Source organism: Cebidichthys violaceus, unplaced genomic scaffold (genome assembly GCF_023349555.1).
Source record: "Cebidichthys violaceus isolate CVI_PGR_0920_01 unplaced genomic scaffold, fCebVio1.0.p SCAF_2, whole genome shotgun sequence".
In the NCBI taxonomy this organism is placed as follows: Eukaryota; Metazoa; Chordata; class Actinopteri; order Perciformes; family Stichaeidae; genus Cebidichthys; species Cebidichthys violaceus.
In genome coordinates this window covers 15,986,584-16,004,709 of record NW_027176372.1, presented here as the reverse complement: position 1 = coordinate 16,004,709, position 18,126 = coordinate 15,986,584, and the positions used below count along the sequence as shown (strand labels likewise).

General features: G+C 42.7%; 4 protein-coding genes and 1 pseudogene across 14 annotated transcripts in view; all 5 read right to left on the bottom strand.

Moving 5' to 3' along the window:
• The window catches only part of LOC137875490 (protocadherin alpha-C2-like), a 161,559-nt gene that overhangs the window by 81,629 nt on the left and 61,804 nt on the right, over positions 1 to 18,126 (bottom strand). The window lies entirely within an intron of this gene.
• Positions 212 to 2,802, bottom strand: LOC137875914 (protocadherin alpha-10 pseudogene; annotated as a pseudogene).
• Positions 3,680 to 6,356, bottom strand: LOC137875913 (protocadherin alpha-8-like). Its single transcript, XM_068715432.1, has one exon. It carries the CDS (start codon positions 6,169 to 6,171, stop codon positions 3,778 to 3,780), a length of 2,394 nt encoding a protein of 797 aa, XP_068571533.1. The 5' UTR covers positions 6,172 to 6,356; the 3' UTR covers positions 3,680 to 3,777.
• LOC137875912 (protocadherin alpha-4-like) lies at positions 7,152 to 10,080 on the bottom strand. The gene has a single exon (XM_068715431.1). It carries the CDS (start codon positions 9,822 to 9,824, stop codon positions 7,200 to 7,202), a length of 2,625 nt encoding a protein of 874 aa, XP_068571532.1. The 5' UTR covers positions 9,825 to 10,080; the 3' UTR covers positions 7,152 to 7,199.
• Positions 10,363 to 13,176, bottom strand: LOC137875911 (protocadherin alpha-8-like). Its single transcript, XM_068715430.1, has one exon. The coding sequence runs from the start codon at positions 12,770 to 12,772 to the stop codon at positions 10,394 to 10,396; it is 2,379 nt and encodes a 792-aa protein (XP_068571531.1). The 5' UTR covers positions 12,773 to 13,176; the 3' UTR covers positions 10,363 to 10,393.

Below are 18,126 nucleotides of genomic sequence, written 5' to 3'. Positions count from 1 at the left end.
AACGGCACAACGTCGTAACTAGTAAACTCTGCATAGTAAAGGTACAGCGAGTACTTGATGTATTTAACCTCTTACCCTTCCGTTATATATTCAACGACACCAACTCCATAACTTATTACTTTAGTCATAGCTCAGTCGGAGAGTAAGTGTGAATGTCATGACGTTGTTTGACGACGCCATGACAATCCTCTTTAACGTAGGCCTAAATAAAACGGAAACGTATTGTAACGAATTGTCTCATATAGAAACTGTGCAACAAAGAGTGCTGGATGTATTTAATCTCTTACCTTGTCTTTGTTGGGTAAAGTCTGAGTTCTGGTAAAAGTGTCTCCTCCGTTAATACTGATCAGTTCACCATCTACAGGAGGAAACGGTCCGGGGAAAACCACTACGTCACTCTTCAGCGTGTCTGAGCTGAAACACACGTCATACTGCTGAGTAGCTTTAGAGTAAGACCAGCTCCCGTCAGGGTGGGTGGTGATCATTGGGGCGCTGTACCTGCTGAAACTGCCGTCTGTCCTGTGGCATTTGACAGCTATTAAACTGATGAGGCTCAGCAGAAAGATCAGTGACACCGACGCAATGGCGATCAGCAGATACAGGTTTAAATCAGAGAAGCTGTCCTCCTTTATGGGCACATGTCTGAACTGAGTCTGGATGTCAGCTGTGCTCTCAACCACCACCACGTCAATAGACACAGTAGCTGACAGGGAGGGTTCTCCGTTATCAGAGACCAACACCACCAAGGGGTGAGTTTTCAGGTCATTGTCACTCATTCTCCTCTTAGTCCTGATCTCTCCGGTGCTGGTTCCGATCCGGAAGAGGTTGTTTCCTTTGGGCTCAGAGAGGTGATACGAGAGCAGCGCGTTGTATCCAGAGTCTGCGTCTACAGCCCTGATCTTTGCCACAAAGTATCCCGCTTCAGCAGAATAGGGGATGCTCTCACTGTTAACGGAGCCGTGCTCAGAATAGGGCGCGAGGATCGTGGGACTGTTGTCATTCTCATCCAGGACTAAAACGTTCACAGTCACGTTGCTGCTGAGCGGAGGAACACCAGAGTCTGTGGCCTGAACTTTAAACTGAAACGTGTTTAACTCCTCGTAGTTAAAAGACTGCAGACTGACTATGTCTCCAGTCTCTGAGTTGATGTTTATCATTGTGGAGAGAGGTAATGAGTTACTGTTGCTTGGTAAAAATGAATAGCTCACCTGACCGTTTTGATCGACGTCAGCATCAATTGCTGAAACTGTTTTTATAACTGCTCCGATTTGACTGTTTTCTTTAACGAATACATTGATCATGTTTTCTGTAAATAGAGGTCTGTTATCATTTACATCTGAGACGTGTACATTAATAACGCTCGTGCTAGAGAGAGGTGGGCTCCCCTCATCAGTCGCAGTGATGCTGATATTATATTGAGATCTGCTCTCTCTGTCAAGAGGACCGTCCACAACCAACGAATAGTAATTCTTATAATTTGACTCTAATTTAAAAGGGACATTATTGGAAAGTTCACAGTTCACTATCCCATTTTTACCTCCGTCTTTATCAAATACTGAAACAAGTGCAATAGCGGTGCCAATGGACGCATCCTCCCTCACGGTGTTTAGCAATGATGTAACTGAAATTTCAGGGGCATTGTCATTGACGTCTAAAACTTCAATCAATACTTTAGCATGTGAGGTGAGAGGGGAAGAAGCTCCATCACTAGCTTGTACTCTAATCTCAAAAGCATTATTTTCCTCAAAGTCGATATTCTTTTTATTTGTTACAGTTCCAGTTTTTTCATCTATAGCAAACAGATCAGTTTGTTTCCCTCGACCTACTTTACTGAATGAATATAATACTTGTCCATTTTGGCCTTCATCCAAATCAGTAGCATTTAGCGTTATTATTGATGTTCCAATCTTAGTGTTCTCATACACGCTGGCTTTATACAGTGTTTGACTGAATACAGGAGGATTATCATTACTGTCCAAAACCGTTACTATGATGGTCATACTGCCTGATTTAGCAGGAGTTCCTCCATCAATGGCAGTCAGTGTGAGTCGAATCACAGGCTGTGTTTCTCTGTCTAAAACTTTCTGAAGCAGTAATTCGGGAGATAAGCTCTCTCCTTTATGCGTCACGAGAGAGAAGTGTTCGTTCTGGCTTAGCTTGTAGCTATTTACAGTATTTTTACCGACATCTTCATCGTCAGCCGAATGCAGGGGAAACTTAGCCCCTGCTGCTGTACTCTCGGTAATGTCAATCACCTGTGACGGGTTGAGAAATGATGGAGAATTATCATTCACATCTAAAATGATAATTTCAATCCGGTACAGTTTTAAAGGATTATTAATAACTGCTTCTACACTGAGGGAACATTTTGGTTCATTACCGCAGAGTTCCTCTCGGTCTATTCTCTCATTAACATACAGGACACCAGTCTTTAGATTTACCTCGAGATATTTCCTCTTTGATCCAGCAACGATCTGAAACATGCGGGCCTCCAAATCCTGAACATTGATGTTCAGATCTTTAGCGATATTTCCGACAACAGTCCCCAGATTTACCTCCTCTGAGACGGAGTAAGAGAGCTGCCCACATACCGTTTCCCAGTAACAATCCAGCAGCAGGAACAAGAGATAAATCCACGCAGAGCTCGTTCTGCTCGGCAAATGCATTATTCCATACATCGAGAAAAATCGCAGACTTGACCAACAACGACCCTCAAATCAAGAAACTAAACAGGATAACAAAATACACACAATGAGTTTTTTTTGCATATTTCTTCTGCATTAAGGACATCGACGTAGTACTGTTCTCTTTCGCCCTCTAAGTCTCTTTGTTTCAATCGCCTGAGAAACAGCATCATCCTCTGATTCTGGGAGGAGCCCCGTGCCACTGAAGAAGTCAAAATGTGATGGTCTACAATGTCCCCATGTGGACACTTATGAGAACTACACTCAACATGAACAGTATTAAAAGACGCTTACGTTCTTAAATTATCCTTGAACATGCCAAGCCAACCCATATCTCAAGGAAGAGTCAGTAGAACTGTATACCAATCATTTGGATTAACATTTCATACTTATATATTTCTTTGACAATATGACCTTGAAACATTTAGAGACACAAATTTACCAGTCAGCTGTTGCGTTTCACAGAAGAAGGTATTGGAAATATCAACATTCTAGGAAGGTGGTTTAGTTTAGTAAGTACATAAACAATAGGCCATCCTCTAGTAGCCAGACACGAACACATACAAAGGAAAATGAACAACTAAGGCCAAAGACTTTAGCACATAATATGTATATAGTCATTAAATGGTATGTTTACCTCTGTTTTACCTTGTTGTCCTTGTTTTATTGTAATTTCTGTGTATGTACTTTGAGAGCAACGAAAAAAACTGGAGTCAAATTATTTGTATGCGTTGGCATACATAAAGCTGATTCTGATTCTGAATTGCACAATTTTTTTTCCTGGGGTTTATAAATGACAGACCAGCAATGTGTTCAGCACCATGGATAGCGATAGCACATTCAAACCATCTGTGCTGCAGATGAAGACTGAGATCACAAATACAACATCACAGTAACACCAGGCTTATTCATATGAACATACTTAAATAATTTTCAATAGTTCTGTTTGTACTTAAGCTGAAGTCTATTTATCATTTTGTAGTCACTCACGTGCCATGGCTCAAATGTCTTTCAAAAGGTATTTGAGTAAAACATCAGTTCCCATCCAATTCTTGACTTAAGTGTCTAATAACATGCTTTAGTACTAATGCCATCATGTTCTTACCTTGTCTTTGTTGGGTAAAGTCTGAGTTCTGGTAAAAGTGTCTCCTCCGTTAATACTGATCAGTTCACCATCTACAGGAGGAAACGGTCCGGGGAAAACCACTACGTCACTCTTCAGCGTGTCTGAGCTGAAACACACGTCATACTGCTGAGTAGCTTTAGAGTAAGACCAGCTCCCGTCAGGGTGGGTGGTGATCATTGGGGCGCTGTACCTGCTGAAACTGCCGTCTGTCCTGTGGCATTTGACAGCTATTAAACTGATGAGGCTCAGCAGAAAGATCAGTGACACCGACGCAATGGCGATCAGCAGATACAGGTTTAAATCAGAGAAGCTGTCCTCCTTTATGGGCACATGTCTGAACTGAGTCTGGATGTCAGCAGTGCTTTCAACCACCACCACGTCAATAGACACAGTAGCTGACAGGGAGGGTTCTCCGTTATCAGAGACCAACACCACCAAGGGGTGAGTTTTCAGGTCATTGTCACTCATTCTCCTCTTAGTCCTGATCTCTCCGGTGCTGGTTCCGATCCGGAAGAGGTTGTTTCCTTTGGGCTCAGAGAGGTGGTAAGAGAGCAGCGCGTTGTATCCAGAGTCTGCGTCTACAGCTCTGATCTTTGCCACAAAGTATCCCGCTTCAGCAGAATAGGGGATGCTCTCACTGTTAACGGAGCCGTGCTCAGAATAGGGCGCGAGGATCGTGGGACTGTTGTCATTCTCATCCAGGACTAAAACGTTCACAGTCACGTTGCTGCTGAGCGGAGGAACACCAGAGTCTGTGGCCTGAACTTTAAACTGAAACGTGTTTAACTCCTCGTAGTTAAAAGACTGCAGACTGACTATGTCTCCAGTCTCTGAGTTGATGTTCACCATTGTAGATAACCGCAACGAGTTACTGTTACTTTGTAAAAATGAATAGCTCATTTGACCATTTTCATTTATATCGGCATCAACTGCAGTCACGGTTTTAATAACTGCACCTACTGGACTGTTCTCTTTAACATAGACATTAACCAGCGGCTCCGAGAAGCGAGGCGGATTGTCATTGACATCAGAAACATGAACTGTCACTATGCTGGTGCTGGAGAGAGGTGGAGTCCCTTCATCAGTTGCTACGATAACTACATTGTACTCGGCCATTGTTTCTCTGTCAAGCGGACCACCAACTACTAACGAATAATAGTTTTTATAATTTGTGTCCAATTGAAAGGGGGTCTTGTTTAGAATGGCAGCTGTTACAACACCGTTTTTACCTCCATCTTTGTCAAGAACAGAAACGAGTGCTATAGCAGTACCTACTTCTGAGTCCTCCTTCACTGTGTTTAGTAGTGACGTCACAGTGATCTCAGGCCCGTTGTCATTTAGGTCCACCACTTCTACCAGCACCTTGCAATGAGCAGACATCGGAGGCTGGCCTTTGTCACTGGCCTGTGCATGAATCTCAAATGCATGATTTTCTTCATAGTCAATCAGCCCTCTAACTAAAATTGCACCTGATTTGGAATCAATTTGAAATAAATCTAAAACACGATCCTGACCTTTTTTTCTCAAAGAGTATTCTATTTCACTGTTTAAACCCTCATCTGCGTCTGTTGCATTAAGAATGATCACAGTGGACCCTGTTGGCAGGTTCTCAAAAATGTGAACTTTGTACAAAGATTTACTGAAAACCGGATGGTTGTCGTTTGTATCCAAAACAGTGACTATGATTTGTGAGGTTCCCGATCGGCTCGGATTTCCTCCATCCACGGCAGTTAGTGTGAGTTTTATTACAGAGCCGTGCTCTCGGTCTAAGGATTTCTTCAGTACTAACTCTGCAGACACGCCATCTCCCCCTTTGTGAATTTCTAAAGAAAAATAATCATTATTACTAAGCTTGTATGTATTCACATCGTTATTTCCAACATCCAAGTCCGATGCCTCTATTAATCCAAATTTCACTCCCGGTAAAGTACTTTCTGCAATGTCAATTGACTGCAATTGCTCAGAGAAAACGGGTGCATTGTCATTCATATCCGTTATAGTTAACTCTAAACGGTAAAGCTTCAGTGGGTCATTGATCACGGCCTCTACATTGACTGTACATTTTGTCGCCTTGGCACAAAGCTCTTCTCGGTCGATTCTTTCATTCACATAAAGAACACCAGTTTTCACATTTACATCGAAATATTTTCTCTTTGAACCAGCAACAATCTGAAACATACGAGACTCTAAATCCTGCACGTTGAGATTTAGGTCCTTGGCGATATTTCCAACAGAAGTCCCCGGGTTTACCTCCTCTGATACGGAATACGAGAGCTGTCCAGACACCGCTTCCCAGCAATAATTCAGCAGCAGCGCCACAAGATATATCCGAAAAAGGTTCGTTTTGCTTGAGAAATACATAATTACATCCAACTCGAAGAAGACATCAATCCCAGTCTAACCAATGCCGTCAAAAAGTCATAATAACAGTAAAGTACACATTTCAGTTTCTCGCATTTGTACCAGTCAGCTTGGAAATGCTTTTCACTCTTTCCTCTCTCGCCCTGCGTCTCTTTGTGACAAAGCCCAGAATAACATCATCGTCCTGTTTCTGGGAGGAGTCATATGCCTCCTGAAATAACGTACAGATGTCATGGTCTACAGTGACTCCATGTGGTGGTATGAAATAACTACATTCAACCTTTTACAGCAATAATGGAATCACTAACGAGCTGTTTAAATGGAGCAATTTCGTCAAAACAAAAGTAGTTGTAACTATTTAAAATTATAATAATTACATATCTCAATATAATTCACTCTTTCTCGTTTTGCTTTTCTCTCTTTCTCACTTTGTATTTGTTTATCCATACAAATAGACATTCACTTGTTTACTGATAGCCTGGCTAGAAAGCACCACAAAATATGTACATTAAATATATTTGGAGTAAAAAATTACAACACACTGAAAACGAAGAAAGCGGAAGATGTTGATTGCAAATACAAATTGCAATATTTCGTTTTTTTTTAAATAGGAACACAAGGAAAGGGAATTACAGTAATGCAGTAAGCTATTGAAATACCTCCCCTAGATATTAAGTATTTTTTTAAGCATATGTCATGCATAAATACGAATATTTTCGTAAAATCCAAATATATGTGGCAGGAAATGATACTATAATCTTTTTTCCATCAGATATACATTCCCCTATTCACTCAGAGCCCACTCTGCACACCGTGGTGCTTATTTAAGAACCATGGACAGCTACATACACTTTCTAGTGTAAGAGGCTTATGAACTTCAAATACTGTCATCACTGGCTTCTGTAGCACTGAGCATTGTGGGAAGTTCTCACAAAGTAATTTCACTTCATAATAAAGCAAATTAAAACAAGGAGGGACATGCTTTGAGCCTCAGCTCTCGGGAATAGATTAATACATTTAAAGTATTTTCATACTTTTCTTACCTTGTCTTTGTTGGGTAAAGTCTGAGTTCTGGTAAACGTGTCTCCTCCGTTAATACTGATCAGTTCACCATCTACAGGAGGAAACGGTCCGGGGAAAACCACTACGTCACTCTTCAGCGTGTCTGAGCTGAAACACACGTCATACTGCTGAGTAGCTTTAGAGTAAGACCAGCTCCCGTCAGGGTGGGTGGTGATCATTGGGGCGCTGTACCTGCTGAAACTGCCGTCTGTCCTGTGGCATTTGACAGCTATTAAACTGATGAGGCTCAGCAGAAAGATAAGCGACACCGACGCAATGGCGATCAGCAGATACAGGTTTAAATCAGAGAAGCTGTCCTCCTTTATGGGCACATGTCTGAACTGAGTCTGGATGTCAGCTGTGCTCTCAACCACCACCACGTCAATAGACACAGTAGCTGACAGGGAGGGTTCTCCGTTATCAGAGACCAACACCACCAAGGGGTGAGTTTTCAGATCATTGTCACTCATTCTCCTCTTAGTCCTGATCTCTCCGGTGCTGGTTCCGATCCGGAAGAGGTTGTTTCCTTTGGGTTCAGAGAGGTGGTAAGTGAGCAGCGCGTTGTATCCAGAGTCTGCGTCTACAGCTCTGATCTTTGCCACAAAGTATCCCGCTTCAGCAGAATAGGGGATGCTCTCACTGTTAACGGAGCCGTGCTCAGAATAGGGCGCGAGGATCGTGGGACTGTTGTCATTCTCATCCAGGACTAAAACGTTCACAGTCACGTTGCTGCTGAGCGGAGGAACACCAGAGTCTGTGGCCTGAACTTTAAACTGAAACGTGTTTAACTCCTCGTAGTTAAAAGACTGCAGACTGACTATGTCTCCGGTCTCTGAGTTGATGTTCACCATTGTAGATAACCGCAACGAGTTACTGTTACTTTGTAAAAATGAATAGCTCACTTGACCATTTTCATTTATATCGGCATCAACTGCAGTCACGGTTTTAATAACTGCACCTACTGGACTGTTCTCTTTAACATAGACATTAACCAGCGGCTCCGAGAAGCGAGGCGGATTGTCATTGACATCAGAAACATGAACTGTCACTATGCTGGTGCTGGAGAGAGGTGGAGTCCCTTCATCAGTTGCTATAATAACTACATTGTACTCGGCCATTGTTTCTCTGTCAAGCAGACCACCAACTACTAACGAATAGTAGTTTTTATAATTTGTGTCCAATTTAAAGGGGGCATCATTTGCAATGGCAGCTGTTACAACACCGTTTTTACCTCCATCTTTGTCCAACACAGAAACGAGTGCTATAGCAGTACCTACTTCTGAGTCCTCCTTCACTGTGTTTAGTAGTGACGTCACAGTGATCTCAGGCCCGTTGTCATTTAGGTCCACCACTTCTACCACCACCTTACAATGAGCAGACATCGGAGGCTGGCCTTTGTCACTGGCCTGTGCATGAATCTCAAACGCGGGATGTTCCTCATAGTCGATCTTACCTCCGACTATAATTGCACCCGTTTTAGAGTCTATTTTAAATACATGTAAAATGTGATCCTGTCCTTTACTTCTTAATGAATATTCTATGTCTGCATTTAATCCCTCATCTGCGTCAGTTGCATTCAGAACTATCACAGTTTTACCGACTGCTAAGTTCTCAGAAATACGTGCCTTGTATAACGAACTGCTGAAAACTGGGGCGTTGTCGTTAATGTCTAAAACGTTTATAATGATTTCGGAGGTTGCTGATTTGGGTGGATTTCCACCGTCCACAGCAGTCACTGTTAGTCTTACAGTGTGTTGTTTTTCTCGGTCTAAAGCTTTCTGGAGCACAAGCTGCGCAGACACACTCTCTCCCCCTTTGTGAACCTCTAAAGAAAAATAATCATTTGGACTTAGTTTGTATGAACTAATGCTATTCTTACCAACATCGACATCCGATGCCCCTATGAATCCAAATGTCCCTCCTGGCACCGTACTTTCAGCAATGTTAAGAGACTGCAATGTCTCAGCGAAATATGGCGCGTTATCATTTATATCGACTATATTTACCTCTAAACGGTAAAGCTTCAGTGGATTGTTAATCACAGCCTCTACATTCACAGAACATTTCGTAGCTTTCGCACAAAGCTCCTCACGGTCGATTCTTTCATTGACATAGAGAACACCAGTTTTCAGATTTACATCGAAATATTTTCTTTTCGATCCACTAACAATCTGAAACATACGTGCCTCCAAGTCGTGGACGTTAAGGTTTAGATCTTTAGCGAGATTTCCCACAGAAGTCCCCGGGTTTACCTCTTCTGATACAGAGTAAGAGAGCTGTCCAGACACCGCTTCCCAGCAACAATCCAAAAGAACAACGAGTATATAAATCCCAAAAGGGCTCCGTATCATCCGCGTCGACATATTTTGATCCAATGTCAACAGAACATGTATTCTAATGTCCAAAATCCCGTCTAATAAATGGAGACGCAAGCTATGATCCACAATCCAGTTTCCTTGCTGTTTGAGGCGCAACCGACAAAATGATGGCGACACAGTCCATTCTTGCACCGCGTCTCTTTGTAACAAAGCCCAGAGAATCAGGATCGTCTTCTGAATCTGGGAGGAGCCTGACGCTACCAAGATGAACATCTAGATCTGACGGTCTACAATGTCACCTTGTGGTCGTTTTAATTAACTACATTCACTGCTAAAACATATCATACTTCTGAACTCTCAAGTCAATACACAGCTAACAATAAGTCACAAATCCAAAGGACAACGAAATAAGGAAAAAAAACAGTAAAACTCCCTTATTTACTCATTCACATATTTATATTAGTACAAAAGCTCAAGTTATCAAGAGCGACTAAATGTGGTGAAATCTTCACGTATTAATACATATAGATAGTTTTCAGACAGCACTAAACATACCCTCCTAACAGCACACACCACACTTTACTGCGCTCATGTAACAAACGGTGGTGCTTATTTCAGCACCATGGACAACGACAGACACATACGGCAGTGCTCTCGGGAAAATGAATGAGAGTCTTACTGTATGTTAACTTCAAAATTGCCATTACGTGAGCCCATGTAGGTATACTTATAATAAAACAGGTTTTCAAATACAATGTGGTAATTTCCTTCACAAACAAATTGAACACGGAGAGACAGCCCTGTAGAATAAAGTAGCACATCCAATGAAACATGTTGCTTTTTCATAGTTTTCTTACCTTGTCTTTGTTGGGTAAAGTCTGAGTTCTGGTAAAAGTGTCTCCTCCGTTAATACTGATCAGTTCACCATCTACAGGTGGAAACGGTCCGGGGAAAACCACTACGTCACTCTTCAGCGTGTCTGAACTGAAACACACGTCATACTGCTGAGTAGCTTTAGAGTAAGACCAGCTCCCGTCAGGGTGGGTGGTGATCCTTGGGGCGCTGTACCTGCTGAAACTGCCGTCTGTCCTGTGGCATTTGACAGCTATTAAACTGATGAGGCTCAGCAGAAAGATCAGTGACACCGACGCAATGGCGATCAGCAGATACAGGTTTAAATCAGAGAAGCTGTCCTCCTTTATGGGCACATGTCTGAACTGAGTCTGGATGTCAGCAGTGCTTTCAACCACCACCACGTCAATAGACACAGTAGCTGACAGGGAGGGTTCTCCGTTATCAGAGACCAACACCACCAAGGGGTGAGTTTTCAGGTCATTGTCACTCATTCTCCTCTTAGTCCTGATCTCTCCGGTGCTGGTTCCGATCCGGAAGAGGTTGTTTCCTTTGGGTTCAGAGAGGTGATACGAGAGCAGCGCGTTGTATCCAGAGTCTGCGTCTACAGCCCTGATCTTTGCCACAAAGTATCCCGCTTCAGCAGAATAGGGGATGCTCTCACTGTTAACGGAGCCGTGCTCAGAATAGGGCGCGAGGATCGTGGGACTGTTGTCATTCTCATCCAGGACTAAAACGTTCACAGTCACGTTGCTGCTGAGCGGAGGAACACCAGAGTCTGTGGCCTGAACTTTAAACTGAAACGTGTTGAACTCCTCGTAGTTAAAAGACTGCAGACTGACTATGTCTCCAGTCTCTGAGTTGATGTTCACCATTGTAGATGATGGGTTACTTTGTAAAAACGAATAGCTCACCTGACTGTTCTGGTCTACGTCAGCATCAGTGGCAGTTACTGTTTTAATAATTCCTCCCACTGGGCTGTTCTCCTTTAGGTATACATTAATTCGGGGCTCTGGGAACTGAGGTGGATTATCATTTACATCAGAAATGTGTATAGAAAGTACACTCGTGCTGGAGAGCGACGGGGTTCCTTTATCGGTGGCGACTATTGTGACGTTGTAGTTAGAGACACTCTCTCGGTCCAGCGGTCCGTCAACTAACAAAGAATAATAATTTTTGTAGTTTGTTTCGAGTTTGAGTGGAACCTCATTTTTTATTTGAATGTTCACGTCACCGTTTTTCCCACCATCCTTATCGAGGACTGACACTAGGGCGACCACGGTGCCTGGAGTAGCGTCCTCTTTCACTGTGGTGTGCAGTGACGTCACCGTGATCTCAGGAGCATTGTCGTTCACGTCCACCACTTCTACCAGCACTTTACAATGAGCAGACATCGGTGGCTGCCCTTTATCACTGGCCTCTACACGTATCTCAAAAGCCTTCTTTTCCTCAAAGTCTACGTTGCCTTTTACCTTGACCACTCCCGTTTGACTTTCAATTTCAAAGATATCAAGTACGTGATCTTGATCTTTGCTTCTCAGTGAATACACAATCTCACTGTTGAGGCCCTCGTCTGCATCGTTGGCGTTCACAGCGATTACTGTCGTGCCCAATGGCGTGTTTTCTTGAATTTTTGTTTTATACAACGTTTCGCTGAATATCGGGATGTTATCGTTATTGTCTAAAACATTAATAACGAGCTGCGAGGTGCCTGATTTCGGAGGACTCCCTCCGTCTACAGCGGTCAGTGTCATGGTGATCACGGGCTGCTTTTCTCGGTCTAAAGCTTTCTGCAGCACTAACTCAGCAGACGCACTGTCGCCTGCTTTGTGCACAGCCAAAGAGAAATGCGCATTTTGGCTTAATTTGTAAGTGCTGACTCCGTTTCTCCCCACATCTACATCACTTGCTTCAGATAATGCGAATTTCACCCCTGGTAACGTACTCTCTGCGATGTACAGATTTTGCAATTTGGTCGTAAACAATGGGCCATTGTCATTTACATCCAAGATGTCTACGTCAATACGGTACAGTTTTAACGGGTTATTTATGACGGCTTCCACACTTACTGAGCATTTCAATTCCTCCTCGCAAAGCTCCTCTCTGTCTATTCTCTCACTGACATACAGAACACCAGTCTTTAGATTTACCTCGAAGAATTTTCTCTTTGATCCAGTAACAATTTGAAACATACGTGATTCCAAGTCCTGTGAATTAATGTTTAGGTCCTTAGCGATATTTCCAATAGGAGTCCCCGGGTTTACCTCCTCTGAGACGGAATAGGAGAGCTGTCCAGATACCGTTTCCCAGTTAAATTCCAGTAGAAAGAGCCCAAGACATATCCCGAAATATCTACAAGGTGAAGACATTGTATGGAAGTTATCCAGCGAGGTGAGCTAGAATTTCATTGGAAAATGCTGTGTTTCTTCCACCGTCCTCCCTCTGTAACAAAGACTGAAGAAATGTCCCAATTGCCTTGAAACGGGAGTGGCCTCGTTGTCTCAGAGAGTAGAGCTGTCTCTGATGGATCAACAGCGGCGCCACGTGGTGATATAGACAAAATGCAAAGATCAGTGAAAGATGAAGGCCTAATGTCACACCATACAATATTGATATCATTGTATGTGCTGCTGAATATCCTAACTCAAATAAGAGCGATCAAAATGTTTTCAGCACCATGGATAGCACACCAGAGAATGTCGTATATAAAGCCTGCTTTGCCTGTCCTGATGTGTGCTGAATGTGTCAGAACAATCGTTCATATATTGAAACATTGTATAGCCTTCTAAAACACACACACACACACACACACACACACACACACACACACACACTTGTTCACTGTCACTTTTGGTGAAATTATGACATTGGGCATCCATGGCTACCAGAAATTACCTAGCCATTTATTTGGGCATCCTGCAATTTCTGAATTGCACAATGGTTATTTATAATAAATAAGTACAATTGTGGTACTTATTCTAGGTTGGGTTTACTACAAATAAGTTGTAGATCTTCTTACTACATTCAGATCACTCTCTTCTCATTTTGTCTTTGTTTTTTTTGTCAGCCTTGAGGGTATTGCATAAAGTTAATTGGACCCTTTTGTTCTGCTGCATGCAGCTCCGTGGTGTATTTCGGTGTATTTTACTGTTTCTTCACATTTCCACAGAGACGGTAGTCATGAGCTTATGAACATTCCCTCGTTTGTAATCCCAGGATTAAGCCCTGGGTTCAGAAACTCCTGTCCTATTTCCATTCTGTAGGAAACATGATTTGATTTGAAAATATTAATAACCATCACGTACTGAGCCGCAGTCATCCGTTAACCCAAAAATGCAATAATCATATTGGCTCACAAAAGATGACCTGTTTGCCCAATTTTACTAATGCAATGGAAAAAGTATGTTCTGTAGCAACTGAGTATATTGCACATTCAGTTTATTTACATACACACAAGTGAACACACAAAGAGCGCCTGGCCCATCAGACCCAGACAGATCATGATGAAATTCAATGATTCATAGTTTATTTGTAGGTCACTGTCTATACTGTGCCAGCCATACAGGCCTTCAGTCTGGATTATTTTACTCATAAAATACATGACACACATGGACCACTGATGCTGCAGTTTACTCAGCACTATAAAGATAATCTGTCTTTATTATTCCAGGGATTCTGCTTCGTGGCCTGCTGACACTGCTGTGAACTGCTGTGAACCACCAGTCACACTCTTCCAAGAAATAATTAACAGACACCAGAGTGTATACATTTACAATCCACAAGTAAACCTAGTACTGCACTGCATTGCCCACACACAGAATGAATGATATCATAGACCGCAGTACTGAACCCAACCTCAGAGCAACGTCAGGGCCTGTTACTGAGCATGCCCACAAGGCCATGTGGAGGAAACACAGATTGTGAATAAAGTCAATAAAAGATAATGTGGCATTGGGAGCTCCTCTTCCAATGCCACATACAGCTCCACTGGGAAGCATCTGCAGAAGGGTCAATTAATCCATTAATAGCTCTGCACTAATACAGAAACAATTAATCACCATTTTCAAACACACAGCCTGCGCAAAGAGACATGTTGCTTTAATTGATTACATTTTAGTTGATTAAAACAACCAAGTCCTCATGACACAGTATTTCAGTTTGTATTTATGAACTCTGTATCCATTGATGAAAGTCACATTTCCTGAGGTTATGTTAATAGAATTTTCTGAATAATTTAAAGTGAATAAACTGTGGTTCAGAAAAACACACAGTATTTAGTCCCTGAACACAGGGAGCTGTGCATAATGAATCTAGTGGTTGGCTAGATGTGTGCCTGTTAACCTGCGTCTCTGTCTGTGGTTTACCTATCACGTCATGAAGTTAAAAGGAGAAATCAAGAGCAGTGTGATCAAAGGGGCAGAGGGAGCAGTATAGGTGAGGGGAGGGGAGGGGGTGGCTTGGGCGGAAGCAGCGAACAACCGTGTTTTAGGCATGTTCAATGTATTATAAAAGGCCAACCACCACATATAGTCGCCAAATTAGCTTCTGTATCTCCTCCATACTAAGAATTGAACAGCCCTTTACATAGCCATCAACCGTGTGTGTGTGCTTGTGAGTAAGTGTGTGTGTTATAAGGGCGTGTACTGTGCTGTTCATCTGTGTGTGAGTGTAGATGGGGGAAGGGTGCCATCTGAACATGCTCCAAGGCGAGTCTCTCCCCCCTTTCCTCCTCTCTCCTTCTGCACAGCTCTCTTGTCTCCATAGCAACGCCATCTCAGGCACAGACATGATGCATGTGTGCACAAACACACACCCACACCCTCACTAATGCCGAAGCATATGGGTTTATTTTTTAAAAAGGCACGGATAATATAAAGTATTACGCCGCTGGATTTCCTACCCACCTCTAGATTTATATTTCCTACGGTTCACTTTCATGTAGCATTTTTTATCTCACTGAACGAATCTGATCAGATTGTGAGAGGAGCAAAAAACACACACACACACACACACACACACACACACACACACACACACACACACACACACACACACACCATGCTTGTATGCATACCACACCAGGCTGTCCACAGTGGCCGTTGGGCTGCTCATGCATTGATAATGGAGCACTGCAGCAGCATATTCACTATGGCAGATTCACTTTAACAGCAGTGCTTGCTTCTCTTTCAACCCCCCACAGCCCCACAGCAAGCCTGACCTTTGCATTCAGCCATGCCCAACCCACTGTCTCTGCCCACTCTCTGGGCCGGGGCTCTGGGGACCACCCCCACTCTTGCGGTCTGCACACTGCATCCTGCTTCATGTGACGAGATACTGATGTCATAGTGCTGTTTTTGTGTGGTGTAGAGCTCATCTCGGCACAAGGGGGCAACCTACTCCTTTTGCACGTTTCCTTCTTTACTCAGTACAAACCTCCAGATCATGTTTTTTTGTTCTGAGCTACACATTTTCGCTTTTTCTTTGTGTGTTGAATTGCTGAACCTCAATCATAGTTTCAATTTCTCTGGTGTTTCTCTGAGAAACAGCTGTGATATGACTCATACAGCAGTTGATTTTAGTGACAGTGTGACTAGAACCACACCCAATTGCAGCAGTACACTAATGACTAAGATGCGCTGCTAAAGCAGAGGGGATGAATGAAGATAAAGAGGTAACAAGACTGGCATATTGTAATCTGAAAATAGAAGGGGGTGTACTTGCTTTTCCATGGGACGATGACTCCTAGCTACCATATGACATTGATATTTGAAAAATGTTTTTGTAAAATGTTTGCAGGATTATGATCCCCAGTTGTGCACAGACACAAGTAGCATCCTATAGAATACATTTACTAGACTACTAGACTCACACTTGTATGCACACAAACAGCTACACACAAGCATATCATCCATAACATCCTCTATGATAGATGGATAGGAAGAGAGCGAGAGGGAGAAAGAGAGAGGTTTGGAGAAGATGAATCACTTCTAATATTTAATCCAACTACCACTCAATCATTTATTTCCAAATCTGCGCTCGCTTCCACTGGTTTCTGGAGTAAGTAGGACACGGGCGGGTCCAGGGAAACATGAGCCGGAACAAGATGAAAACCAGGACACAGCGATATGGAGCATGCCCAAACACACACATGCACATACCCTTGAGGTAAAACTAGAGACACACCAACACAGTGCTCACTCATATGGGAAGTAATGGCACAATGCCCAAATCTCACATAATTAGTTACTCTACTGTAAAACAACAGGCAGGAGAAACAGCATGCTGTTGTGGCCCGAGTGATTTCTCTATTTGATGTTGTCATGATATCGTTGCCCAATTGGGGAGCTAGGACAGTATGATTTAGATTTTAACTCTTATATGGCTAATCCTCATAACATTTCTATCCAGCACTTTTTTTCTTTACAATTTTGCAGACACTCTATTAGATGTTTTAGCCTCTCTATTAATACACCAACACTAGCCATTGTTTCCAGTAATACATAAGGGCATTCATGAATGGCCAGTTTACAGGTGATCTGTATTGCAAAAGGCCATCTGTACTGCATCATTATTGAGCTATGCAAATTTCAGTCATTGAACCTTTAACATTGAATTTACGGTTCACGATAAGCAATGCATATATACAGCATGAATCACAGTGTGTCTGTGTAGAGTTTAACCGCAGGAGGGAATCATCAGGGTTTGTGAGATTCCCATGTGTAAGAGAGGTGTGATGGCGAGTAATAGAATGGTGAGAGAGAGAGAGAGAGAGAGAGAGAGAGAGAGAGAGAGAGAGAGAGAGAGAGAGAGAGAGAGAGAGAGAGAGAGAGAGAGAGAGAGAGAGAGAGAGAGAGAGAGAGAGAGAGAGAGAGAGAGAGAGAGAGAGACGTGTTTGTGCATGAATTACATTCTTATGTAGTGTTGCTCAGTGAGAATGTCAGTTATTGAAATCCAGCAAACACCTTGTGAAAGCAGAAGCACACTCATGGTTTACTTTGCTCCAACAGACTATTAATCAAACATGTCAATAAAACAGGATGTACAACAAGCTTTGATAACAGCAAAGGTAGCATGAAAATCTGATTGGTCAACTGGAATCACTTGACTGTAATGGACACTCTGATTGGCTCAACAGTGCATAGAGACAAAGGCAGTGTCTGACAGATCACTGCTTTCACAGGGTGCACCCATAATAGATTCACAGTCTCCCCTCTTGTATCCATGGTGACGCAGATGCAGCCCCCGTCTGTGCCCCTCCCTACACCCTCCTCCACCGCACCCCTCTTTATGAACACTCTGTACTGATGACAAGGACAGGGCATACATTTGTTTTTAAAATCACAACCAGACAAACGCAAAAAATGTCGGTTGTATTCAACTAAAATACATATATTTTCCACATTGTGAACATTCACCCACTTTATACAAACATTTAATATGGCCAAGGACACACGCTCCCTGTACACTCTCTTTTTCTCCTGTTCTCTTTCTCTGTTTTCCACTCACACAGAGAAACTGCATGACCCAAACAATTTTTGTGGGATTAAGAATAAATCTATCTTTATAGTCAGGGATGGATAACCTAGATTTGTCAATCAAACAGTTCACTGGGGAAGAGGGCAGGGACTGTGTTAGGCTTTAATCAGAACGTAAAATGGGACAGGACTCGCTATCCATGGATCAATACTGACACAGAAACTCAATAACCATACCAGTCAATACA